Consider the following 27,980-nt stretch of genomic DNA (forward strand, 5'->3'; position numbering starts at 1 on the left):
AGCACCTAAAGACTCTCAAGTGATGAGAAACTAAATTCTCTGTTCTGATGAAACAAAGATTGAACTCTTTGGCCTGAATGCCAAGCGTCACATCTGGAGGAAACCTGGCACCATCCTTATGGTGAAGCATATTGGTGGCAGCATCATGCAGTGAGGATGTTTTTTCAGTGGCAGGGACTGGGAGACTAGTCAGGATCGAGGCAAAGATGAACTGAACAAAGTACAGAGAGATCGTTGATGAAAACCTGCTCCAGAGCGCTCAGGACCTCAGACTGGGGCGAAAGGTCACCTTCCAACAGGACAATGACCCTAACCACACAGCCAAGACAACGCAAGAGGTGCTTCAACAAAGTATTGAGTAAACGGTCTGAATACTTATGTAAATGTGATATTTACATCTATTTATTTTTAATAAATTAGCAAACATTTCTAAAAACCTGTTTTTGCTTTGTAATTATGGGGTATTGTGTGTAGATTGATGAGGGAAAAAACTATTTAATCAATTTTAGAATAAGTCTGTAACCTAAGAAAATGGGGAAAAAGTCAAGGGGTCTGAATACTTTCCGAAGTCACTGTATATTTATAAACTGAGTTCGAGCCCTGAATGCTAATTGGCTGACAGCCGTGTTACAACAGACCATATAGCACGGGTATGACAAAACATAACTTTTTACTTCTCTAATTACATTTTTTATAATAGTTTATAATTAACCAGTTTATAATAGCAATAAGGCACCTCTGGGGGTTGTGATATATGGACAGTATACCACAGCTAAGGCTGTGTCCAGGCACTCTGCGTTGCGTCGTCCCTAAGAACACCCCTTAGCCGTGATATATTGGCCACATATTTAAATATCTTACTATATATATTTTACTGTATTTTATTTATTTTACTACAGTATATATTTTCCTAGATTACATCACACAGTGGATTCTTTAAAGAATACATTTTTAATCCTAACTCATGAGTCCTATGAAGTTATCTAAATTGATCTTTATTTTATGAAAAATATTTACATATTACAATTCAGTTCATTAGTGTATGAGTACACCCAGTGAATTACCTTACGATACATTACAGCACACATACTGTGTAAATTATATGCATAGGTATTGATTAAATAAAAATGATTTTTCACAGGGACAGGCTGTATGAGTGCCTGTATTTAAAATATGGAGCAATGTTGTTTGTAAAGATGTTTTGGCAATTAACTACACATGAGATGATATTTAAGAAATAAATATATCTAAGAAATACTATTGACATCTGCTTGGCCCTGTTTGCGTCAGGCAGGCTAAATGATAAGATGTTACCTCTAATACCTCATGATCTATGCCAACGGTCATATACTGAATCACATTTTTCCAACAGTCAGGTCAAGGCATTCAATATTAGGTGCACAAGAACAAACTATGCATTCATGAGAATAAAAAGATACAGTTTGTGCAAAAAAAAATCTCAATAAATAAATACATATCGTTTTTTTTGTGGGGGGGGTCACAACTGTGTTTAAGTGACATAATAGAAAGTACAAGCACACATCCACACAGAGGTTCTCAAACACCTGTACTGTGTTAGTCTAATGACAGGTTTCTCAGGTCCAGAATCCTTCCAGCCACTGTTATCAGGCAGGTTTGGGCTCAGATCCATAAAGGATTTGGAACCATTGAGGTCCAGAATGTCTCACTTCAGCTCCAGGTACTGGGGTAAGACATTATTCCAGAACTGTTGGGATTCTTGGGTACTTTTGGCCTGTTTTCCCCCTGTGGTCCTCTGTTTGGTACGGGCTGCTGGTTTGGGTTTCTCCCCCGGGGGATCTTCAATCCCTTTCCTGCTGGGGGGAGCTGCTTTAGGTGGTACGCTTTGTGAGCCTTTCTTTTTCCCCTTTGCAGATTTGATCTCTTCCTCCTCTTCTTCCTGTTCTTCCTCCTCTTCCTCTCCCTCCTCATCTTCTTCCTCCTCCTCTTCTCCTTCTTTACTATCTTTCTCTTCCTCTCCCTCCTCATCTTCTTCCTCCTCCTCTTCTCCTTCTTTACTATCTTTCTCTTCCTCTCCCTCCTCATCTTCTTCCTCCTCCTCTTCTCCTTCTTTACTATCTTTCTCATCCTCTTCTTCCTCAACTTGTTCTTCTTTAATATGTTTTTCTTCCTCCTCTTCTTCTCCTTCCTCTTCCTCTTCTTCCTCTCCCGTTTCCTCCACCTCCATCTCCCCTTTCTGTTCCCCTGCAGCTTCTTCTTCTAATTCACTATCAATTTCTTTATTTTCTTTCCATTCTTTTTCATCTCCCTTCTCCTCCCCCCTTTTTCCACCCTCCTCTCCATCTGTGTATTTTCCACCGACTTCCTGTATATCTTTTTCTTCTTCCTCCTCTTGCTTCTCCTTTTCCTCTTCTTGTTTGTTCGCTTCCTCCTCTCTCACTTCTATTTCCTCTTTCTCATCTTCCTGTTTTTCACCATCTTCCTCTTCTTCCCCTTCTCCCTCCTCCCCTTCTCCTTTATCATCTTCTTCTTCCCCCTCATCTTCTTCTTCTCCCTCCTCTTCCTCATATTTTTCATCTTCAAGTTCCTCCTCTCCACTAGCATCTTCCTCCTCTTCCTCTCCTCCCTCCTCTTCCTCCTCACCCTCCTCGACTTCACCGTTCTCCTCTTCACCTTCATTTTCATCATCTTCTTCCTCACCCTCAACTGCTTCCTCTTCCTCTTCTCCTACATTGCCCTCACCTTCTCCACTTTCTGCTCCATTTTCCTCATCGTCATCCTCTTCTCCCTCCTCCTCACTTACACTTGCCTCCTCCTCCTCTTCTTCACTTTCACAACCTTCCTTATCCTCTCCCTCTCCTTCCTGATCTGTTCCACTCTCTCCCTCTCCTTCCTGATCTGTTCCACTCTCTCCCTCTCCTTCCTCCTCTTCTGACTCAGTAGCTTTACTTTCTTCACTCTCTGCTTCTTCTGCTTGTTCATCTTCCTCCTCTTCTGCTGATCCCTCACTCTTGCTCTCAGCCTCACTTCCTGATTCATCACCACCCTCCTCCTTGTCCTCTTTATTTTCATCCCCACTCTCTTCATCACTGGACTCTTCTTCACTCTTATCCTCCTCTTCCCCCTCTCCACTTGTCCCAGAACCACTCTCTCCCTCCTCTCCTTCCCCATCACTCTCTTCACTTTTCTCCTCTCCCTCCTCCTCTAGGCTTGCCTCAGAATCACTCTCTTTGCTCTCCTCCCCCTCTCCTGTCCCCTCAGAATCACTCTCTTTGCTCTCCTCCCCCTCTCCTGTCCCCTCAGAATCACTCTCTTTGCTCTCCTCCCCCTCTCCTGTCCCCTCAGAATCACTCTCTTTGCTCTCCTCCCCCTCTCCTGTCCCCTCAGAATCACTCTCTTTGCTCTCCTCCCCCTCAGAATCACTCTCTTTGCTCTCCTCCCCCTCTCCTGTCCCCTCAGAATCACTCTCTTTGCTCTCCTCCCCCTCTCCTGTCCCCTGAGAATCACTCTCTTTGCTCTCCTCCCCCTCTCCTGTCCCCTCAGAATCACTCTCTTTGCTCTCCTCCCCCTCTCCTGTCCCCTGAGAATCACTCTCTTTGCTCTCCTCCCCCTCTCCTGTCCCCTCAGAATCACTCTCTTTGCTCTCCTCCCCCTCTCCGGTCCCCACAGAATCACTCTCTTTGCTCTCCTCCCCCTCTCCTGTCCCCTGAGAATCACTCTCTTTGCTCTCCTCCCCCTCTCCTGTCCTCTCAGAATCACTCTCTTTGCTCTCCTCCCCCTCTCCTGTCCTCTCAGAATCACTCTCTTTGCTCTCCTCCCCCTCTCCCGTCCCCTCAGAATCACTATCTTTGCTCTCCTCCCCCTCCGAGCCCTGGCTCTCTTCACTCTTCTCTTCTCTATCCTCCTCTCCTTCTCTGCTAGCCACAGATTCACTGTCTTCTGCTTCTCCCCCTTCGTTCTGGTCACTGCTCTCTTCCAGACCCTTACTACTCCTGTCATCCTCCTCCTCCTCTTCTTCCAGACCCTCACTACTCCTGTCATCCTTCTCTCCCTGTCTCTTTGTGAAATCTTCAAGTTCATCATCCTCATCCTCTGACCTTTGACCTCTACTAGTGTTCTCATCGTCGTCAACCTCGGCCTGACCTCCCGACCTGTCACTAGCATCCTCTGTGGTGTCTGGGTTCTTCTCAGAACTCCTGCTCCCTGCTTCCTGATCAGAACTCCTGAGAACACTGATGCAGATGGAGGTCCTGTTTCTTGGCGCTACTGCACTGGGATCTGATGTTGAAGAGGAGGAGGCGGAAGGCTGGGTGATGGCGCTCTGTTTGGTGAACCTCTCTACCCGGCTGGACCGCCGAGGAGGGATAGAAGTGGCTGTGTCACTCTCTGACTGAAGCCCCCTCACACTTGTCACCGCCTCACTCAAGACCCCCATGGCTACGCCTGCCACCCCCACGGCTGGAAGGAGAGAGGCTGCATCGCTGAGAAATCCTCCCCAGCCAGGCTCCCCCTCCTGGGATTCACCAATGGTATCTTCCCCTGGGACCGCCACTCTATCTTTGACCTGTGAGACAGCCAGTGGCTCTCTAAGCTCAGACTTCGCTGACTTCTTATCCCAAGCATTTTGAGGCATTGCATCTGATAATGACAGTGATGCGGATGGTGATTTGGCCTTTGTGGTAGGTTCTACTAAGATTGGTTGGCTGGAAACCTCTGTTGGCCTGCTTTTCAGTTTCACCGGGGTTCCATTCAACTCAGTCAATTTAGCTTTAACCTCTTCAGGTTTAGGCACATGTTTTGTTTTGGTGGATGCACTTTTTGTTTCTGTGACTTTGCCTTTATCTTTAACTGCCATTTTCTTCCCCTCTGTTGTCCCTGACTCTTTGAGAGTAATAGACTCTCCAGTCTTTTGTTCATTCACCTCTTTTGCCTTCCTTTGTCCCTTTATTGGAGTGCTTTTACCTTCAGATGTTTTGTTCTTATCTACGACCTCCTTAGGAATCCTCTTTACATTCAAAGGAGTGATTTTACCTTCAGATGTTTTGTTCTTATCTACGACCTCCTTAGGAATCCTCTTTACATTCAAAGGAGTGCTTTTACCTTCAGATGTTTTGTTCTTATCTACGACCTCCTTAGGAATCCTCTTTACATTCAAAGGAGTGCTTTTACCTTCAGATGTTTTGTTCTTATCTACGACCTCCTTAGGAATCCTCTTTACATTCAAAGGAGTGCTTTCAGCCACAGTTTTACTTGGAATTGGCTCCTTTTCCACAGGTTTACCTTTAACTTTGACTGTAGAGGATTTGGCCTCTTGAATGTTACTTTTCACAGGGGTGGATTTGACCTCTAATTGTTTACCTTTAACTTTGACTGGAGCGGACTTGACCCCTTGAAGTGGTTTATTTTCAACTTCAATAGTTTTAGTATCTTCCTCTGCAATTTTTGATTTCTTGTCTTTGGACTCCAAACTTTTCATTTTGATGGGAGTGCTGGTCGCCTCGGCCTCCTTACTTCTGATCTTTACAGGGCCTTTACCTTTCATCTCTGTACCTTTATTCACCTCAGATATCTGGATCTGACCATGCTTTGGAGTGCTGGGTTTAGACACAGATATCTGGATCTGTCTGTGTTTAGGAGTGCTGGGTTTCGATACAGATAACTTGCTTTGTTTCCTTGCAGGTGTATTTAGTTTAGACCCTGCTTTACCTGTACTTTGAAGATTGCTCTCTAGTTTACTGGTTTTCACTTTAAGGCCAGCCTTTTCTGTTGTCAAAGTGATGTTCTCCTTGCCCCTGGCTGGGGTTTGGGGGGTCTGAGGGGTCTTTAGTGGTTTGGGACTCTTTGTGGGCATGGCCTCTGCCTTCAACGAATTCAAACTGGAACCTCTCTGGAGCTCGGTGGGAAGGGCTTCATGGGAAGGTAGCTCCTCCTTCCTGTTAGTCAGGGTTTGTTCAACCTTCCTCTCTGCCTCCTTCACAGCTCTCCAAAGAACCCTACCCTTTTTATGTCCCTGGAGAGATGAGAAAGAGACAAGGAGACAGAGAGAAAAAGAGAGGAGGTGGCAGAGAGAGAGAGAGAGAAATAAAAGAAAGAGAATATTCAGAGAGTAGAGGAAGAAAGAGAGAGGAGAGTAACATTTTGCAAAGAGAGAGAATATTCAGAGAGTAGAGGAAGAAAGAGAGAGAATATTCAGAGTAGAGGAAGAAAGAGAGAAGGAGTTGAAACATGAAGAGAATACAGTAAAGTGTAAAGCAGAATAAAGGAGCCAAATGTACAGTGAAATAAAGGAGAAAGGAAGACAGACATGTAGATGCCAGTCCTTCTGTCCTGTCCCTTATAGTAAATACACTAACATACCTTATCCTTCTGCTCTGCAGATGTAGTCTCATTGCCAGGATCTCCTCTCGATAGTGATGCCTGCCTCAAAAAGAACGGGACACAAGTCTCACAACCAAACTCAACATCTCATTTAACTATGTTGAGATACGTTAATAACCTACATACAAGCTCTTACATGAAACAACTATAAAGGGTTACAACACAAAAGCCAGAACCTTCCTTCCATCAGGAATGTAAACACGTCTGGGTAGTCAGCTTTCCTGCAGGCAAACATGAGCCTGTATAAGAACTGCATCACATAATAAAAAGCAGAGGCTGGTAGGAAGAACTACGACACATGACGATGAAATTCATCTATTTGTTCCCCCCAGCCCTGCTGGAAATAAATGCTAATCCAAGTTAATGAGAGGGTATTGAGGTGTTATGCAAAAGCAGACCGATTCGCTCATTGCCACGGCAACCTTTATTAGAAGCCTTTCCATTCAGTCCATTAACACATCCACCTTCATCATCGGGTGCCAAACTCCTCACGTATTACACCTCAGAGAGTCTCTATGGAATGGATGAAACACGTATGCACATACAGTATACACACAGGCTCATAGCACACAAGACACCCTAGCGGTTCTGTGTATAGAATGAACTAAAGTGCATGGGAGAGGCAGCACAACAAAAAATGCCTGGTCTTCCCAGCATTGGTCTTCCCAGCATCATGTGTTTTTCTATCTGCTCTCTCTCCTCCATGTCGGTTGTTCACACTGCTGGGTTTCACTGTGTGCTGCAACAAGAGTAGGCCGATGAAGACCACGATGAAGATGTTGAAAACATTGTGCATGTATCAGTAAAAACAGTGTTAGGATGTGTGTAGCTAAATACTCTTCTCCTCCGAACACAGGAAACTCCCTCACAGTCTCCCTCAGCAGGAGTCATGTAAAGATGGGCGTGAAGTGTGTCGACATCCCAGTCACGTCAACACTACGGATTAGCTATGAGCCAGGAGGAGCAGTGTGTGTGTGTGTGTGTGTGTGTGTGTGTGTGTATAATTACGTGTGTGTATGTTCATGAGAAGAATGGCGGCAGGGACAGCGATTAAGATCAAACCTATTTGCACTGAAGCTGCAACAGAAGATTTAAGACATGTTTTCTTGGAAAAGCAAATGAGCAGGAGACAGACGCAGAGACAGACGCAGAGACAGACGCAGAGACAGACGGAGAGACAGGCGGAGAGACAGACGCAGAGACAGACGCAGAGACAGACACAGAGACAGACGCAGAGACAGACGCAGAGACAGACGGAGAGACAGACGGAGAGACAGACGGAGAGACAGACGCAGAGACAGACGCAGAGACAGACGCAGAGACAGACGGAGAGACAGACGGAGAGACAGACGCAGAGACAGACGCAGAGACAGACGCAGAGACAGACGCAAAGACAGACAGAGACAGAAGCAGAGACAGACGGAGAGACAGACGCAGAAATAGATGGAGAGACAGACGGAGAGACAGACAGAGACAGAAGCAGAGACAGACGGAGAGACAGACGCAGAAATAGATGGAGAGACAGACGTAGAGACAGACGCAGAGACAGACGCAGAGACAGACGGAGAGACAGGCGCAGAGACAGACAGAGAGACAGACAGAGAGACAGACAGAGAGACAGACGCAGAGAGACAGACGAAGAGACAGGCGCAGAGACAGGCGCAGAGACAGACAGAGAGACAGACAGAGAGACAGACGGACAGACGCAGAGACAGACGCAGAGACAGACAGAGACAGACAGAGAGACAGACAGAGAGACAGACGGAGAGACAGACGCAGAGACAGACGCAGAGACAGACGCAGAGACAGATGGAGAGATAGAAGGCGAGACAGACGCAGAGACAGAAGGAGAGACAGATGCAGAGATAGAAGGAGAGAGATGCAGAGACAGACGCAGAGACTGTCGTGGAAAATTGGTTCAAATATAACGCTTACAAGAACTTTGAATTCAATTATAGACTTTTAATACAAGAGTATAGCAAGCCGGAGTGCTCCGCGGAACACACACCTTTTTCAGAGTATTCGCTCTGATTTATACAACATATGAGTCCATCCCACATGCAAATGAAGTTACATCCCAATCTGCGCATCCTGCTTGTTCACGCCCAATAACGCCCATATCTGCTTTCCGTCAGATTATAATGGTGACAAGACCCTTGCTTTGTCCCTGCACTTAGCTAAATGCATTCTTCTGTTTGTGTGTTATCTAGGATCAGCAGACTATGTGTCTCCTCAGTTTTTAGCATGTCCAGCTATACTAAAAATACTATACATTCCTCTATTTTACAGGCCTATGCTTTGGCTCTGCACTTAGCTCAATGTGTTCCTTTGTATGTGTGTCTTTATCTCGGATCAGCAGACTATGTGTCTCCTCTGTCATTCCTTCAGCATCTCCATGTCCTAAAAATATGTGGGCTATGTCTATAATCCATCAGTTGGTCATTTGGCTGACCCCCTCCTAGTATATCCCTCTGACCTTGGTATGTCCAGCTATCCTGGTGCCTATGTGTCACCTTCCCTTCATGTGGTCTGTTTTTAGTGTTCAGCTATTCTATACATATATGGCCTCCTCTGGTCTCCTCTCCTATACAATAGACAATGCATTTTACCAGAATGACAAATGCACTCTATAAGTGTATCTCTCTCTTGTGTTATAGTATTGATGTTCCTCCATATATGTACATCTTCTCCCAAAAGACAGACGGACAGACGCAGAGACAGACGCAGAGACAGATGGAGAGACAGACGGAAAGACAGACGACTGCGTGGTTGAGCACGACTCCAACACCATCACTAAGTTTGCTGACGACAACGGTGGTAGACCTGATCACTGACAACGATGAGACGGCCTATAGGCAGGAGGTCAGAGACCTGGCAGTGTGGTGCCAGGACAACAACCTCTCCCTCAACAAGGCAAGACAAAGGAGATGATCGTGGACTACATGAAAATGAGGGCCGAATACACCCCCATTCACAAGAAATAGGCTTTGACTATGTTTTCCTAGTAAATGCCAACAAAATACCTTTTTGGTCAGTGTGGTGTGTGAGTGTGTGTGCAACCTTTGTTTAACTAGGCAAGTCAGTTAAGAACAAATTCTTATTTACAATTACGGCCTACCCCGGCCAATTGTGCGCAGCCCTATGGGACTCCCAATCGCGGCCGGATGTGATACAGCCTGGAATTGAACCAGGGACTGTAGTAACTCCTCTTGCACTGAGATGCCGTAGACTGCTTTGTCCACGTGTGTGTGTTAACTATTTAACTATACTAGAATGCTTAAAAGGCATCAAAAAATGTAAATATCGGTTATCGGTATCAGGGTTTTTTGGGAAGAACAATATTGGAAATCGGTATCGGCCAAAAATGACATATCGGAGCATCACTAGTTGCCATACCAGGTGGTGATGCAACCGGTCAGGAGGCTCTCGATGGTGCAGCTGTAGAACTGTTGAGGATCTGGGGACCCATGCCAAATATTTCAGTCTCCCGAGGGGGAAGAGGTGTTGTTGTGCCCTCTTCAAAAAAGATGGCATCACGTGGAAGGAAAATTATGTGGATATATTGAAGCAACATCTCAAGACATCAGTCAGGAAGTTAAAGCTAGGTCGCAAATGGGTCTTCCAAATGGACAATGACCGCAAGCATACTTCCGAAGTTGTGGCAAAATGGCTTAAGGACAACAGGGTCAAGGTATTGGAGTGGCCATCAAACCTGACTCCATTACACCAGCTCTGTCAGGAGGAATGGGCCAAAATTCACCCAACGTATTGTGGGAAGCTTGTGGAATGATACCCAAAATGTGTGACCCAAGTTAAATAATTTAAAAGCAATGCTACCAAATACTAATTGAGTAAATGTAAGTGTAAGGAAATGTAAGGTAATTTCACAGTAAGGTGCATGTGACAAGTAAAATGTGATTTGATTTGAATAAGCAGGAATCCGGAATCCTCCAACCAAGATTTCTAGAAAACCCGATCTTTTTGGGGAAGTTACTGTAACTTTACAACCTAGACCAAAGTAATGAGCCACTCTGATCATAGGCCAAAGTCACATACAGATGTAAAACACAAGCAGACATTGAATATTCCTTTGAGCATTGGATACAGGCATCCTTCCTAACTCAGTTGCCGGAGAGGAAGGAAACCACTCATGAATTTCACCATGAGGCCAATGGTGACTTTAAAACAGCTACAGAGTTTAATGGCTGTTTATTTATTTATTTTATTTCACCTTTATTTAACTAGGCAAGTCAGTTAAGAACAAATTCTTATTTTCAATGACGGCCTAGGAACAGTGGGTTAACTGCCTTGTTCAGGGTCAGAATGACAGATTTTTACCTTGTCAGCTCAGGGATTCAATCTTGCAACCTTCCAGTTACTAGTCCAACACTCTAACCACAAGGCTACCTTGGGATAGGACAAAACTGAGGATAAATCAAAAACATTATAGTTACTCTAAAATACTAACCGAAATCACAGAGTGGAAGGAAGCCTGTACAGAATAAAACTACAAGTGGCAAAGAAATGAACTTTATGTTCTGAATACAAAGTGTTCTGTTTGGGGCAAATCCAACACAACACATCACTGAGTACCACTCTTCATACTTTCAAGCATGGTGGTGGCTGCAACATGTTATGGATATGCTTGTCATCGACAAGGACTATGAAGTTTTTTTTATGATAAAAATAAATGGAATAGAGCTAAGTACAGGCAAAATCCTAGAGGAAAACCTGGTTCAGTCTGCTTTCCAACAGTTATTGGGAGACAAATTCACCTTTCAGCAGGACAATAACCTAAAACACAAAGTCAAATCTACACTGCTTACCAAAACGACATTGAATGTTTCTGAGTGGCCTAGTTACAGTTTTGACTTAAATCAGCTTAAATCTATGGCAAGACTTAAAAATGGCTGTCTAGCAATGATCAACAACCAACTTGACAGAGCTTGAAAAATTAAAAAAATACAGTGCCTTGCGAAAGTATTCGGCCCCTTGAACTTTGCGACCTTTTGCCACATTTCAGGCTTCAAACATAAAGATATAAAACTGTATTTTTTTTGTGAAGAATCAACAACAAGTGGGACACAATCATGAAGTGGAACGACATTTATTGGATATTTCAAACTTTTTTAACAAATCAAAAACTGAAAAATTGGGCGTGCAAAATTATTCAGCCCTCATAAGTTAATACTTTGTTGCGCCACCTTTTGCTGCGATTACAGCTGTAAGTTGCTTGGGGTATGTCTCTATCAGTTTTGCACATCGAGAGACTGAAATTTTTTCCCATTCCTCCTTGCAAAACAGCTCGAGCTCAGTGAGGTTGGATGGAGAGCATTTGTGAACAGCAGTTTTCAGTTCTTTCCACAGATTCTCAATTGGATTCAGGTCTGGACTTTGACTTGGCCATTCTAACACATGGATATGTTTATTTTTGAACCATTCCATTGTAGATTTTGCTTTATGTTTTGGATCATTGTCTTGTTGGAAGACAAATCTCCGTCCCAGTCTCCGTCCCAGTCTCAGCAAAAGCAGACCGATTCGCTCATTGCCACGGCAACCTTTATTAGAAGCCTTTCCATTCAGTCCATTAACACATCCACCTTCATCATCGGGTGCCAAACTCCTCACGTATTACACCTCAGAGAGTCTCTATGGAATGGATGAAACACGTATGCACATACAGTATACACACAGGCTCATAGCACACAAGACACCCTAGCGGTTCTGTGTATAGAATGAACTAAAGTGCATGGGAGAGGCAGCACAACAAAAAATGCCTGGTCTTCCCAGCATTGGTCTTCCCAGCATCATGTGTTTTTCTATCTGCTCTCTCTCCTCCATGTCGGTTGTTCACACTGCTGGGTTTCACTGTGTGCTGCAACAAGAGTAGGCCGATGAAGACCACGATGAAGATGTTGAAAACATTGTGCATGTATCAGTAAAAACAGTGTTAGGATGTGTGTAGCTAAATACTCTTCTCCTCCGAACACAGGAAACTCCTTCACAGTCTCCCTCAGCAGGAGTCATGTAAAGATGGGCGTGAAGTGTGTCGACATCCCAGTCACGTCAACACTACGGATTAGCTATGAGCCAGGAGGAGCAGTGTGTGTGTGTGTGTGTGTGTGTGTGTGTGTGTGTGTGTGTGTGTATAATTACGTGTGTGTATGTTCATGAGAAGAATGGCGGCAGGGACAGCGATTAAGCTCAAACCTATTTGCACTGAAGCTGCAACAGAAGATTTAAGACATGTTTTCTTGGAAAAGCAAATGAGCAGGAGACAGACGCAGAGACAGACGCAGAGACAGACGGAGAGACAGACGGAGAGACAGATGCAGAGACAGACACAGAGACAGACGCAGAGACAGATGCAGAGACAGACGGAGAGACAGACGGAGAGACAGACGGAGAGACAGACGGAGAGACAGACGCAGAGACAGACGCAGAGACAGACGCAGAGACAGACGCAGAGACAGACGGAGAGACAGACGGAGAGACAGACAGAGACAGAAGCAGAGACAGACGGAGAGACAGACGCAGAAATAGATGGAGAGACAGACGTAGAGACAGACGCAGAGACAGACGCAGAGACAGACGGAGAGACAGGCGCAGAGACAGGCGCAGAGACAGACAGAGAGACAGACGGACAGACGCAGAGACAGACGCAGAGACAGACAGAGAGACAGACAGAGAGACAGACAGAGAGACAGACGGAGAGACAGACGCAGAGACAGACGCAGAGACAGAAGGAGAGACAGATGCAGAGATAGAAGGAGAGACAGATGCAGAGACAGAAGGAGAGACAGATGCAGAGATAGAAGGAGAGACAGATGCAGAGACAGACGCAGAGACTGTCGTGGAAAATCGGTTCAAATATAACGCTTACAAGAACTTTGAATTCAATTATAGACTTTTAATACAAGAGTATAGCAAGCCGGAGTGCTCCGCGGAACACACACCTTTTTCAGAGTATTCTCTCTGATTTATACAACATATGAGTCCATCCCACATGCAAATGAAGTTACATCCCAATCTGCGCATCCTGCTTGTTCACGCCCAATAACGCCCATATCTGCTTTCCGTCAGATTATAATGGTGACAAGACCCTTGCTTTGTCCCTGCACTTAGCTAAATGCATTCTTCTGTTTGTGTTATCTAGGATCAGCAGACTATGTGTCTCCTCAGTTTTTAGCGTGTCCAGCTATACTAAAAATACTATACATTCCTCTATTTTACAGGCCTATGCTTTGGCTCTGCACTTAGCTCAATGTGTTCCTTTGTATGTGTGTCTTTATCTCGGATCAGCAGACTATGTGTCTCCTCTGTCATTCCTTCAGCATCTCCATGTCCTAAAAATATGTGGGCTATGTCTATAATCCATCAGTTGGTCATTTGGCTGACCCCCTCCTAGTATATCCCTCTGGCCTTGGTATGTCCAGCTATCCTGGTGCCTATGTGTCACCTTCCCTTCATGTGGTCTGTTTTTAGTGTTCAGCTATTCTATACATCTATGGCCTCCTCTGGTCTCCTCTCCTATACAATAGACAATGCATTTTACCAGAATGACAAATGCACTCTATAATTGCATCTCTCTCTTGTGTTATAGTATTTATGTTCCTCCATATATGTACATCTTCTCCCAAACACAGACGGACAGACGCAGAGACAGATGGAGAGACAGACGGAAAGACAGACGACTGCGTGGTTGAGCACGACTCCAACACCATCATTAAGTTTGCTGACGACAACGGTGGTAGACCTGATCACTGACAACGATGAGACGGCCTATAGGCAGGAGGTCAGAGACCTGGCAGTGTGGTGCCAGGACAACAACCTCTCCCTCAACAAGGCAAGACAAAGGAGATGATCGTGGACTACAGGAAAATGAGGGCCGAATACACCCCCATTCACAAGAAATAGGCTTTGATTATGTTTTCCTAGTAAATGCCAACAAAATACCTTTTTGGTCAGTGTGGTGTGTGAGTGTGTGTGCAACCTTTGTTTAACTAGGCAAGTCAGTTAAGAACAAATTCTTATTTACAATTACGGCCTACCCCGGCCAATTGTGCGCAGCCCTATGGGACTCCCAATCGCGGCCGGATGTGATACAGCCTGGAATTGAACCAGGGACTGTAGTAACTCCTCTTGCACTGAGATGCCGTAGACTGCTTTGTCCACGTGTGTGTGTTAACTATTTAACTATACTAGAATGCTTAAAAGGCATCAAAAAATGTAAATATCGGTTATCGGTATCAGGGTTTTTTGGGAAGAACAATATTGGAAATCGGTATCGGCCAAAAATGACATATCGGAGCATCACTAGTTGCCATACCAGGTGGTGATGCAACCGGTCAGGAGGCTCTCGATGGTGCAGCTGTAGAACGGTTGAGGATCTGGGGACCCATGCCAAATATTTCAGTCTCCCGAGGGGGAAGAGGTGTTGTTGTGCCCTCTTCAAAAAAGATGGCATCACGTGGAAGGAAAATTATTTGGATATATTGAAGCAACATCTCAAGACATCAGTCAGGAAGTTAAAGCTTGGTCGCAAATGGGTCTTCCAAATGGACAATGACCGCAAGCATACTTCCGAAGTTGTGGCAAAATGGCTTAAGGACAACAGGGTCAAGGTATTGGAGTGGCCATCAAACCTGACTCCATTACACCAGCTCTGTCAGGAGGAATGGGCCAAAATTCACCCAACGTATTGTGGGAAGCTTGTGGAATGATACCCAAAATGTGTGACCCAAGTTAAATAATTTAAAAGCAATGCTACCAAATACTAATTGAGTGTATGCAAATGTAAGTGTAAGGAAATGTAAGGTAATTTCACAGTAAGGTGCATGTGACAAGTAAAATGTGATTTGATTTGAATAAGCAGGAATCCGGAATCCTCCAACCAAGATTTCTAGAAAACCCGATCTTTTTGGGGAAGTTACTGTAACTTTACAACCTAGACCAAAGTAATGAGCCACTCTGATCATAGGCCAAAGTCATGGAGCCCACATACCTGACCATAGCAAGACAGCAAACCTAATACACATACAGATGTAAAACACAAGCAGACATTGAATATTCCTTTGAGCATTGGATACAGGCATCCTTCCTAACTCAGTTGCCGGAGAGGAAGGAAACCACTCATGAATTTCACCATGAGGCCAATGGTGACTTTAAAACAGTTACAGAGTTTAATGGCTGTTTATTTATTTATTTTATTTCACCTTTATTTAACTAGGCAAGTCAGTTAAGAACAAATTCTTATTTTCAATGACGGCCTAGGAACAGTGGGTTAACTGCCTTGTTCAGGGTCAGAATGACAGATTTTTACCTTGTCAGCTCAGGGATTCAATCTTGCAACCTTCCAGTTACTAGTCCAACACTCTAACCACAAGGCTACCTTGGGATAGGACAAAACTGAGGATAAATCAAAAACATTATAGTTACTCTAAAATACTAACCGAAATCACAGAGTGGAAGGAAGCCTGTACAGAATAAAACTACAAGTGGCAAAGAAATGAACTTTATGTTCTGAATACAAAGTGTTCTGTTTGGGGCAAATCCAACACAACACATCACTGAGTACCACTCTTCATACTTTCAAGCATGGTGGTGGCTGCAACATGTTATGGATATGCTTGTCATCGACAAGGACTATGAAGTTTTTTTTATGATAAAAATAAATGGAATAGAGCTAAGTACAGGCAAAATCCTAGAGGAAAACCTGGTTCAGTCTGCTTTCCAACAGTTATTGGGAGACAAATTCACCTTTCAGCAGGACAATAACCTAAAACACAAAGTCAAATCTACACTGCTTACCAAAACGACATTGAATGTTTCTGAGTGGCCTAGTTACAGTTTTGACTTAAATCAGCTTAAATCTATGGCAAGACTTAAAAATGGCTGTCTAGCAATGATCAACAACCAACTTGACAGAGCTTGAAAAATTAAAAAAATACAGTGCCTTGCGAAAGTATTCGGCCCCCTTGAACTTTGCGACCTTTTGCCACATTTCAGGCTTCAAACATAAAGATATAAAACTGTATTTTTTTGTGAAGAATCAACAACAAGTGGGACACAATCATGAAGTGGAACGACATTTATTGGATATTTCAAACTTTTTTAACAAATCAAAAACTGAAAAATTGGGCGTGCAAAATTATTCAGCCCCCATAAGTTAATACTTTGTTGCGCCACCTTTTGCTGCGATTACAGCTGTAAGTTGCTTGGGGTATGTCTCTATCAGTTTTGCACATCGAGAGACTGAAATGTTTTCCCATTCCTCCTTGCAAAACAGTTCGAGCTCAGTGAGGTTGGATGGAGAGCATTTGTGAACAGCAGTTTTCAGTTCTTTCCACAGATTCTCGATTGGATTCAGGTCTGGACTTTGACTTGGCCATTCTAACACATGGATATGTTTATTTTTGAACCATTCCATTGTAGATTTTGCTTTATGTTTTGGATCATTGTCTTGTTGGAAGACAAATCTCCATCCCAGTCTCAGGTCTTTTGCAGACTCCATCAGGTTTTCTTCCAGAATGGTCCTGTATTTGGCTCCATCCATCTTCCCACCAATTTTAACCATCTTCCCTGTCCCTGCTGAAGAAATGCAGGCCCAAACCATGATGCTGCCACCACCATGTTTGACAGTGGGTATGGTGTGTTCAGGGTGATGAGCTGTGTTGCTTTTACGCCAAACATAACGTTTTGCATTGTTGCCAAAAAGTTCAATTTTGGTTTCATCTGACCAGAGCACCTTCTTCCACATGTTTGGTGTGTCTCCCAGGTGGCTTGTGGCAAACTTTAAACAACACTTTTTATGGATATCTTTAAGAAATGGCTTTCTTCTTGCCACTCTTCCATAAAGGCCAGATTTGTGCAATATTCGACTGATTGTTGTCCTATGGACAGAGTCTCCCACCTCAGCTGTAGATCTCTGCAGTTCATCCAGAGTGATCATGGGCCTCTTGGCTGCATCTCTGATCAGTCTTCTCCTTGTATGAGCTGAAAGTTTAGAGGGACGGCCAGGTCTTGGTAGATTTGCAGTGGTCTGATACTCCTTCCATTTCAATATTATCGCTTGCACAGTGCTCCTTGGGATGTTTAAAGCTTGGGAAATCTTTTTGTATCCAAATCCGGCTTTAAACTTCTTCACAACAGTATCTCGGACCTGCCTGGTGTGTTCCTTGTTCTTCATGATGCTCTCTGCGCTTTTAACGGACCTCTGAGACTATCACAGTGCAGGTGCATTTATACGGAGACTTGATTACACACAGGTGGATTGTATTTATCATCATTAGTCATTTAGGTCAACATTGGATCATTCAGAGATCCTCACTGAACTTCTGGAGAGAGTTTGCCTCACTGAAAGTAAAGGGGCTGAATAATTTTGCACGCCCAATTTTTCAGTTTTTGATTTGTTAAAAACGTTTAAAATATCCAATAAATGCCGTTCCACTTCATGATTGTGTCCCACTTGTTGTTGATTCTTCACAAAAAAATACAGTTTTATATCTTTATGTTTGAAGCCTGAAATGTGGCAAAAGGTCGCAAAGTTCAAGGGGGCCGAATACTTTCGCAAGGCACTGTAATATTGTGCAAATATTGTACAATCCAGGTGTGTAAAGCTCTTAGAGATTTACCCAGAAAGACTCACAGCTGTGATCGCTGTGAGTCTGCTGTAATCACTGTCAAAGTTGATTAACATTATGTAAATTAGATATTTCCTTATTTAATTTTCAATAATTTTGCTAAAAGTAAAAAAAAAAACATGTTTTCATTTTGTCATTATGAGGTGTAGATGGGTGATAAAATATATATTTAATCCATTTTGAATTTGGGCTGAAACACAACAAAATGTGGAATAAGTTGAGGGGTGTGGACACATTCTGAAGGCACTGAAGTACACATTATAATATTTTATAATAAATCCGCTGTACTCACCAGGTTTGACAACGTGTCCTTTTCATTCTCAATATTCTCAATGAGCATCAGGCTATCAGCGGCTTCTGTCACTGTGTCCTCGTTCCTATCTGTAAAAACACACAGAGAACACTGGGATAGGTCATAGAATATGGGTCGCAGTTATGCCTACAGCTTGTGGCCATATAGTTTTGCGAAAAGGAAAGACAGGATTCAACTACTGTACCTGTCTGTGGTGAGGTGGGACTCCGAGAAGGGCTGGGGTACCCCTTAGACAGCGTTTTGGGGGATTGGTTGTAATCTGTGGGCTTTTTAAAGGGGGTTTTAGGGGACAGTGTGGGGTCGGGGATGAGTTTAGGCATGGATAGGAAGGACTGTGAGGGGCTACTGGGTTCTTTAGATGTAGGTTTTGGTGATTTTGACGGGGTGGGCTTCTTCTTCTTAGGGCTGGACTTTGAGGAGAGTGAAGGGCTGGGAGGGTCTGGGAATGTAAATTGGGGTGACCGTGATGGTGTTAAAGGGGGTTTGCCTCTGGGTTTGAGTGACAGAGAGGGACTGGGGCCGTTGTTTGAGGAGGGATTGGAAGACAGTGAGGAGGTGGAGGGGTCTGTACATGGTGTTCTGGAGATGCGGATGTTCCTGGACACGGGAAGGGAGGTGTTGAAGAAGCCAGACATCAGAGGAGGAAGGTTACGGAACATCTGGCCAAACTGCTCTGGAGAACACTCCTGAAACAGACCACACAGAAAAGTTTACTGAACAAAAATATAAACGCAACATGCAACAATTTCAACGATTTTACCGAGTTACAGTTCATATAAGGAATTCAGTCAATTGAAATAAATTCATTAGGCCCTAATCTATTGATTTCACATGACTGGACAGGAGTGCAGCCATGGGTGGGCCTGGGAGGACATAGGCCCACCCACTTAGTAATCAGACCCACCCACTGGGGAGCCAGGCCCAGCCAATCAGAATTAGTTTTCCCCCACAAAAGTGCTTATTACAGACACAAATAATCCTCAGTTTCATCAGCTGTCCGGTTGGCTGGTCTCAGACGATCCAGCAGGTGAAGAAGCTTGGGGTGGAGGTCCTGGGCTGGCGTGGTTACATGTGGTCTGTGGTTGTGAGGCCGTTTGGACGTACTGCCAAATTCTCTAAAACGAGTTGGAGGCGGCTTATGGTAGAGTGAATGTTCACTTCTCTGGCAACTGCTCTGGTGGACATTCCTTTCTTCAGCATGCCAATTGCACGCTCCCTCAAAACTTGAGACATCTGTGGCATTGTGTCGTGTGACAAAACTGCACATTTTAGAGAGGCCTTTTATTGCCCCCCAGCACAAGGTGCACCTGTGTAATGATCATGCTGTTTAATCAGCTTCTTGATATGCCACACCTGTCAGGTGGAAGGATTATCTTGGCAAAAGAGAAATGCTCACTAACAGGGATATAAACACACAGCAGACCAAGTAGGGATCAAAGGCTAAGAGAAAGTTTCAGATTTGGTCAACAAAAAATATGATTGTTAATTTGCTACGTGAGACTTATTTGATCAAATAGAAGTTTAGTAATGTTTATATTGTTACTAAAATAAGTGGCTGAACGTGGGATCTCGGCAGCTTTGAGAAAATCTATTTTATATTGGAGTTGTGTCTGTTGTTCACACACATCTGCCCTTTCATTGGCTAGAATGTCCCTCCTGATCTCACATCCACCCACCTGCCTTTCCGCCTTCACGATAACGACTTCCATTGCTGGGCAGAGACCATCTCGTCATTATATACAGTTTCTCTGCAGAAATGTGACGCAACACTGCTCCCTAGTGAAGGCAACCAAACACCACAACTCTGTCACTCCTTGTAATCAACACTCCAGTTCTCCTTCCTGAAACGTTCTGATGTTGTGGCCCAGTGCTCACCCTCTCCCTGCGGCGGGCCCTAGCAGACAGGGTCCAGAGAGGAGGTGTGGTCGGTGGGTTGGACATGAGGAGGGAGGGATCCATCAGGAGCAGCTCAGTGTAGGTTTCCAGAGTCTCCAGAATGGTCTCTGTGACATCATCTTCCTCTATCACCACTTCCTCAACCTCTGGGGGTCTGGGCATAGCCAACACCAGCATGTGAGAGCTGCCACCTGCCACCTGAACACACATGCACACTATTAGCACATGCAAAAACACACTCACACACACCAACCCACACAGCTTGACTCACTGACTGGACACTGTATTTGAGGAAGCGTGGGCACAGTGTTGGTCTGAACTGGTTGGTGAAGTTCTCTTCCCCCAGTCCTAGTTTACCATGGCGACCGTCCCCAAAGGTGTACAGAATCCCACTGTCTGGAGGGTGAGACATGGGGTGTCAATGGAACATGCTCAGGTTTCAAATGTCTGAATAACAACTTCTATTCAACAGTGTATACTTCGTAGAATATATTAGAGTAGAATAGAAGCTTGCCTGTGATCACAGCAGTGTGGTTCTCTCCACAGGTGACGTGACTGACTCTGCCGTTCCGGAAGTGGACCAGTGCTTTGGGCAGAGGTGCTTCGAACAGGAAGGTCCCGTGGCCCAGCTGACCATGCTGACCCCGCCCAAACGTGTACACATCCTCCTCTGGAACACGGAGAGGAAGCAAGAGAGAGAGAGAGAGATATAGAGGTATAGAGGAAGCAAGAGAGAGAGGTATAGAGGAAGCAAGAGAGAGAGAGAGAGAGAGAGAGAGAGAGAGAGAGAGAGAGAGAGAAAGAGAGGTATAGAGGAAGAGAGAGAAAGAGAGAGAGGTATAGAGGAAGCAAGAGAGAGATAGAGAGATAGAGAGGTATAGAGGAAGAGAGAGATAGAGAGGTATAGAGGAAGAGAGAGAGAGATGTAGAGGAAGAGAGATAGAGAGGAATAGAGGGAGAGAGAGAGAGGTATAGAAGAAGAGAAAGAGAGATAGAGGTGTAGAGGAAGAGAGAGAGATGGAGAGGAATAGAGGAAGAGAGAGAGGTATAGAGGAAGATAGAGATAGAGAGGTATAGAGGAAGAGAGGTATAGAGGAAGAGAGAGAGGTATAGAGGAAGAGAGAGAGATGTAGAGGAAGAGAGAGAGAGGAATAGAGGGAGAGAGATAGAGGTGTATAGAAGAAGAGAGAGAAAGATAGAGGTGTAGAGGAAGAGAGAGAGATGGAGAGGAATAGAGGAAGAGAGATGGAGCGGAATAGAGGAAGCGAGAGATAGAGAGGTATAGAGGAAGAGAGAGATAGAGAGGTATAGAGGAATAAAGAGAGATAGAGAGGTATAGAGAAAGAGAGAGATAGAGAGGTATAGAGAAAGAGAGAGATAGAGAGGTATAGAGAAAGAGAGAGATAGAGAGGTATAGAGGAAGAGAGAGATGTATAGAGGAAGAGAGAGATAGAGAGATAGAGAGGTATAGAAGAAGAGAGAGATAGAGAGGTATATAGAAAGAGAGATAGAGAGGTATAGAGGAAGAGAGAGATAGAGATGTATAGAGGAAGAGAGAGAGAGAGAGATAGAGAGGTATAGAGGAAGAGAGAGATAGAGAGGTATAGAGGAAGAGAGAGATAGAGAGGTGTAGAGGAAGAGAGAGATAGAGAGATAGAGAGGTATAGAGGAAGAGAGGTATAGAGGAAGAGAGTGATAGAGGGGTATAGAGGAAGAGAGAGATAGAGAGGTAGAGAGGTATAGAGGAAGAGAGAGATAGAGAGGTATAGAGGAAGAGAGAGATAGAGAGATAGAGAGGTATAGAGGAAGAGAGGTATAGAGGAAGAGAGAGATAGAGAGGTATAGAGGAAGAGAGTGATAGAGAGGTATAGAGGAAGAGAGAGATAGAGAGGTATAGAGGAAGAGAGAGATAGAGAGGTATAGAGGAAGAGAGAGATAGAGAGATATAGAGGTGTAGAGGAAGAGAGAGATAGAGAGGTATAGAGGAAGAGAGAGAGAGAGATAGAGAGGTATAGAGGAAGAGAGAGATAGAGAGGTGTAGAGGAAGAGAGAGATAGAGAGATGTAGAGGAAGAGAGAGGTAGAGAGGTGTAGAGGAAGAGAGAGATAGAGAGGTGTAGAGGAAGAGAGAGATAGAGAGGTATAGAGGAAGAGAGAGATAGAGAGATATAGAGATGTAGAGGAAGAGAGATAGAGAGGTGTAGAGGAAGAGAGAGATAGAGAGGTATAGAGGAAGAGAGAGAGATAGAGAGATGTAGAGGAAGGGGAGACAGTCACAAACTGGAAACAGTAGACAGACTGTTTTATTTTATTAACAGTACTGTATCGATGACTTTGTATTAATAGTATTTCAGAGGTATTTACTTGTGAGTGCCACTGTGTGCTCCCCTCCACAGGACACTTGGATGACCGGATCCTGGATGCCTTCCACCTGCTGAGGGACTCTGTGATTGGCCAGCTGGTCACGAAATAGACCCAGCCTTCCGTTCCGACACTCCCCAAATGTGTAGAGGTCCCCGTCCACTGGAACAAGCCCAAACCAACCAAAATAACCCAGCCGAATTACTACATGACAACAGGTTAATGGTATGTATAAGGTTTAGCTCCTCAATTTAAATGAACCCTGTGTGTTACCTGTGACGAACGCTGAGTGGTGGTATCCACAGGACACCCAGGCCACTGACTGCCCCACCATCACCTCCCTCGGCTCTGAGGCGTAGCTCTCTGCCCCCAGACCGATCTGGCCAACCGAGTTATCACCCCACATGAACAGCCTGCCTTCCTCTGCCAACACATATACAACACAGCACACATACTGACAGAGAAGACTGACCAACAGACAGACCGACAGACACACACACGCAGTAGACGGACAGTCTGTCTGTTATCATTGTTACCTGTCAGAGCAGCTGAGGTATTGCAGCCAGCAGCGAGCATTTTGATTGGTGCGTGGTCAGAGAAGGGATGAATCAGGTGGAAGGTGTTTGTGTCATCACAGTGTCCCAAACCAAGCTGCCCCTCCTGGTTACTGCCAGCACCATAAACCTGCCCACTCCCTGAGAAACATGGGTGAAAGCCTCATAAGTCATTGTAATGGCACATATTCATAACATGTTCTATAGTAATGTAGAGTAAAACAACTTGGTTCTTTTACATGTGCACACGATTGTGTGGTCTCTTCCACATGCTGCAAACTTCACTTTTTCAGTCTTCAACACTAAAGAAAAAAAACATGTGTTTTAACGTTACAAAACTTTTGACTAAATGTGAGTCGAACATAATCCTAGTACATGATGGACTGACCTTTCACAGCAGTGGGCTTGTTGATGTTGATCTCTGACCCCAGTCCTAACTGACCGCAGGTATTACTTCCAAACATGAACAGCCTGCTATGGCCTACACATAGGAGAATACACAATTATACTGTTTTTATGTATTTCTTTGAACAAGTAAATAATATACATGTCTTGAAGTTAAAGGCATTTTGTTCATAACACTGTTTGACTAAAGGTCCATTAATAAACTGATAATGAACCATTGATAATGATTTACCAGCATTTTATAAACAACAAACGAGCTGTTTTATACACACTGTCCCCAAGTCGGCCAATCATATAGGAGAGTGTAGGATACATTATTGATAACCTGTTACGACAGCAGTGTGATCACCCCCACACGAGATTTCTTCTGGATGGTCATTCTTCAGCCAGAATTTACTGGGCACATTATCAGCAAACTTGCTCTTCCCAAAGGTGAAGATTGCTCCTGTTTCTGTTAGGGTAAAAACAACAACTTTGAGACAGAAGAGAAACTATGACATTTCATAGCAGTTTGAGGAAATATCAGGTGCTATATGTTTGTACTACATGATTTCACTACCAGGCTTTACAGCAGTAAAGCAGGTAAATCCTAATGCCAACCGGTTGTCATGTATTTAGGTCGCTGCAAGCCCGAAATAGCAACAGGTTAGCTAATGGTCCCTACCATACATTACTGTCTAGTGCTAGAATAGCAACTATTGAGCTAAATAAACATCCATATGCTTCAAAAAAGCTATTCAGACACAGGTTTCCTAACCCGGTATATCATCTTCCGTCTGCCCGGTCATCTCTCCCCTGGTGTCGGCTCACCTCCAAGGTGCCTGTCACATTCCTCCGCAGAAACAATCTGCGGATTCGATTATGCAGAGCACCGGTCTATGGCACGTGACGTGACCAGTGTAAGCAACAATAGCGGAATCGTGGGTTTGCCTTCAAAATAAAGGTCTCCCATTGAATCACGCCACAATTGTATTAAAGGAAAACTATATTTTGGTATTTGTTTAATTAATCCATTGTTGATATAGTCCTAAGTGTTTTGCATGTCAGTAATCAAGTTAGAAGATATATCACTTTCAAAATACATATGATGAAAAAATCACCATACAGGCCAGATTTCTGTATTTTCTGAATGCTCTGGCCTTGGCTCCTTTTCTTTTGCAGAGTACGCTCAGGTGGTTCAGGTGCTTCATTCCCTCCGTCTCCAGGCACTGTATGTGGGCACTCCAGGACATGTTTTCTTAGAATGTGACCCATTGGCTGGAGTGCTTTCCCATACAGTTTAAGGTGCACTTGCTTGGTTATTTTGGGGTGCCTGGAGAAGAAGACGTACTGTGACTTCAGGGGATTGAGCTTGACCATCCACAGATTTAACCCAGTTCTCCATCTCTGTTATGCTCTTCTGTAGCTTTTTTCCAGCATGGACAATGTTTTTGGAGGAGGCCTAAAAACAGAAATCGACTGCGATCTGGGCCACTTGTCCGTCTCTTGGGTGGGGGAAATAAATATCACAGATGTATATTAAAAACAGTAGAGGACAGACGACAGAGCCTTGGGGTTCTCCCGCCTCTGGAGAGAACCTGAATTATGTGGCTTCTCTCACCCTCACCGCTGTCTCCCGTTGATTTAAAAGAAGGACCATCTGAGTGGGGAGTTTCAGGTTCGTATCCTATAGCCTATAGATGAGCCCATTGTGCCACATCTTATCGAACGCCTTTTCAATGTCTAAGAAGACAGCCACCATCACCTCTTTTTTGTCAGCCTCAGAATGTTGTCAGTAGTTGATCTCTTCTTGACAACGACAATCTTTGGGACTGGTAGGGACATCTCAGGGCTTCATGCCCTCTTCTATCCCTCTTCTCCATGTATCGGTCTGGTGAAGGTCAGGTTTGGCAAAGTACAAGGGGAAGGGGGTGGTGGAGTTATCTTTTATTTATTTATCTCAACTTCATGGAAATAAACTTTAATGGATTTAAAGTGCAGTCAAACCAGATTTGATGTTGCTAAAATGTAAGATTCTATCAGCGTGCCTATCCTCTTCCTGTAACCCCTAGGTGTGGTAGGAAATATAGTTGGCATGTAAGTCTCTCACTTATGTATGGCACAAGTTTCAGTATGGGGGAGGGGAATGGGCAGGTTATATGGAAATGAAAACTCTAGTATTTAGTATAGTTAAAAAAGTGTTGTGTTTTTGCGGACATTACTGTAGTATTTACTTCAGTGTTTTTTTGGGGGGGGGATAATACTATGTATTTACTATAGTATTCTACAGTATACTACAACATTCTCTGGTACGTACTACACGTGATCCAGTGATACTACAGTGTGTAGTATAGTATTTTACAGTATACTACAGTTTACTATAGAATTCTATAGTAACTACAGTAGAATTGTATAGTAAACAGTAGTATGTTTTCATGTGAGCAGACACTCACTGAACACAACTGTGACGAGTTTTCACAAATATTAGCATCGTACCACTTATTGTGGGACAGTTGTGTTCTGTAGGTGTCACTGAGTAGGCTGATACCCCATTTCATGGACCCAAGATCTATAGGTAATTTTGTAGATTGCAATATCAAATCAAAGTTTGTCACATGTGCTGAATACAACAGGTGTACAGTGAAATGCTTACTTAAAGGCTCTAACCAATAGTGCAAAAAAAAGGTATTAGGTGAACAATAGGTAAGTAAAGAAATAAAACAGCAGTACAAAGACAGGCTATATACAGTAGCGAGGCTATAAAAGTAGCGAGGCTACATACAGACACCGGTTAGTCAGGCTGATTGAGGTAGTATGTACATATGGTTAAAGTGACTATGCATATATGATGAACAGAGAGTAGCAGAAGTGTAAAAGAGGGATTGGCGGGTGGCGGGACACAATGCAGATAGCCCTGTTAGCTACTGTACGGGAGCACTGGTTGGTCAGGCTAATTGATGTAGTATGTACATGACTGTATAGTTAAAGTGACTATGCATATAAGATAAACAGAGAGTAGCAGCAGCGTAAAAGGGGTTGGGGGGCCACACAATGCAAATAGACCGGGTAGCCATTTGATTACCTGTTCAGGAGTCTTATGGCTTGGGGGTAAAAACTGTTGAGAAGGCTTTTTGTCCTAGACTTGGCACTCCGGTACTGCTTGCCATGCGGTAGTAGAGAGAACAGTGGGGTGGCTGGGGTCTTTGACAATATAAGTATATTGGGGAGAACAAGTATTTGATACACTGCCGATTTTGCAGGTTTTCCTAACTTACAAAGCATGTAGAGGTCTGTAATTTTTAATCATAGGTACACTTCAACTGTGAGAGATGGAATCTCAAACAAAAATCCAGAAAATCACATTGTATGATTTAAGTAATTAATTAGCATTTTATTGCATGACATAAGTATTTGATACATCAGAAAAGCAGAACTTAATATTTGGTACGAAACCTTTGTTTGCAATCACAGAGATCATATGTTTCCTGTAGTTCTTGACCAGGTTTGCACACACTGCAGCAGGGATTTTGGCCCAATCCTCCATACAGGCCTTCTCCAGATCCTTCAGGTTTCGGGACTGTCGCTGGGCAATACGGACTTTCAGTTCCCTCCAAAGATGTTCTATTGGGTTCAGGTCTGGAGACTGGCTAGGCCCTTCCAGGACCTTGAGATGCTTCATACGGAGCCACTCCTTAGTTGCCCTGGCTGTGTGTTTCGGGTCGTTGTCATGCTGGAAGACCCAGCCACGACCCATCTTCAATGCTCTTAGTGAGGGAAGGAGGTTGTTGGCCAAGATCTCGCGATACATGGCCCCATCCATCCTCCCCTCAATACGGTGCAGTCGTCCTGTCCCCTTTGCAGAAAAGCATCCCCAAAGAATGATATTTCCACCACCATGCTTCACGGTTGGGATGGTGTTCTTGGGGTTGTACTCATCCTTCTTCCTCCAAACACAGCAAGTGGAGTTTAAACCAAAAAGCTCTATTTTTGTCTCATCAGACCATGTGACCTTCTCCCATTCCTCCTCTGGATCATCCAGATGGTCATTGGCAAACTTCAGACGGGCCTGGACATGCGCTGGCTTGAGCAGGGGGACCTTGTGTGCGCTGCAGTATTTTAATCCATGACGGCGTAGTGTGTTACTAACGGTTTTCTTTGAGACTGTGGTCCCAGCTCTCTTCAGGTCATTGACCAGGTCCTGCCGTGTAGTTCTGGGCTGATCCCTCACCTTCCTCATGACCATTGATGCCCCACGAGGTGAGATCTTGCATGGAGCCCCAGACCGAGGGTGATTGACCGTCATCTTGAACTTCTTCAATTTTCTAATAATTGCGCCAACAGTTGTTGACTTCTCACCAAGCTGCTTGCCTATTGTCCTGTAGCCCATCCCAGCCTTGTGCAGGTCTACAATTTTAGCCCTGATGTCCTGACACAGCTCTCTAGTCTTGGCCATTGTGGAGAGGTTGGAGTCTGT

At 44.2% G+C, this 27,980-nt stretch overlaps 1 protein-coding gene across 1 annotated transcript; it reads right to left on the reverse strand.

Annotated features, from left to right (window-relative positions):
- Positions 1-902: 902 nt before the first annotated feature.
- LOC135519483 (retinitis pigmentosa 1-like 1 protein) lies at positions 903-27,959 on the reverse strand. Its single transcript, XM_064944715.1, has 15 exons — positions 27,863-27,959; positions 24,338-24,388; positions 23,853-23,978; positions 23,511-23,603; positions 23,362-23,424; positions 23,105-23,263; positions 22,842-22,991; positions 22,572-22,730; positions 20,723-20,878; positions 20,480-20,604; positions 20,188-20,406; positions 18,497-18,998; positions 18,292-18,380; positions 6,337-6,396; positions 903-5,989 (listed from the first exon to the last, which is right to left on the reverse strand). The coding sequence occupies exons 1-15, from the start codon at positions 27,957-27,959 to the stop codon at positions 1,685-1,687; spliced, it is 6,354 nt and encodes a 2,117-aa protein (XP_064800787.1). The 3' UTR covers positions 903-1,684.
- Positions 27,960-27,980: the final 21 nt, after the last annotated feature.

This window comes from Oncorhynchus masou, chromosome 29, assembly GCF_036934945.1.
Source record: "Oncorhynchus masou masou isolate Uvic2021 chromosome 29, UVic_Omas_1.1, whole genome shotgun sequence".
Taxonomy (NCBI): domain Eukaryota; kingdom Metazoa; phylum Chordata; class Actinopteri; order Salmoniformes; family Salmonidae; genus Oncorhynchus; species Oncorhynchus masou.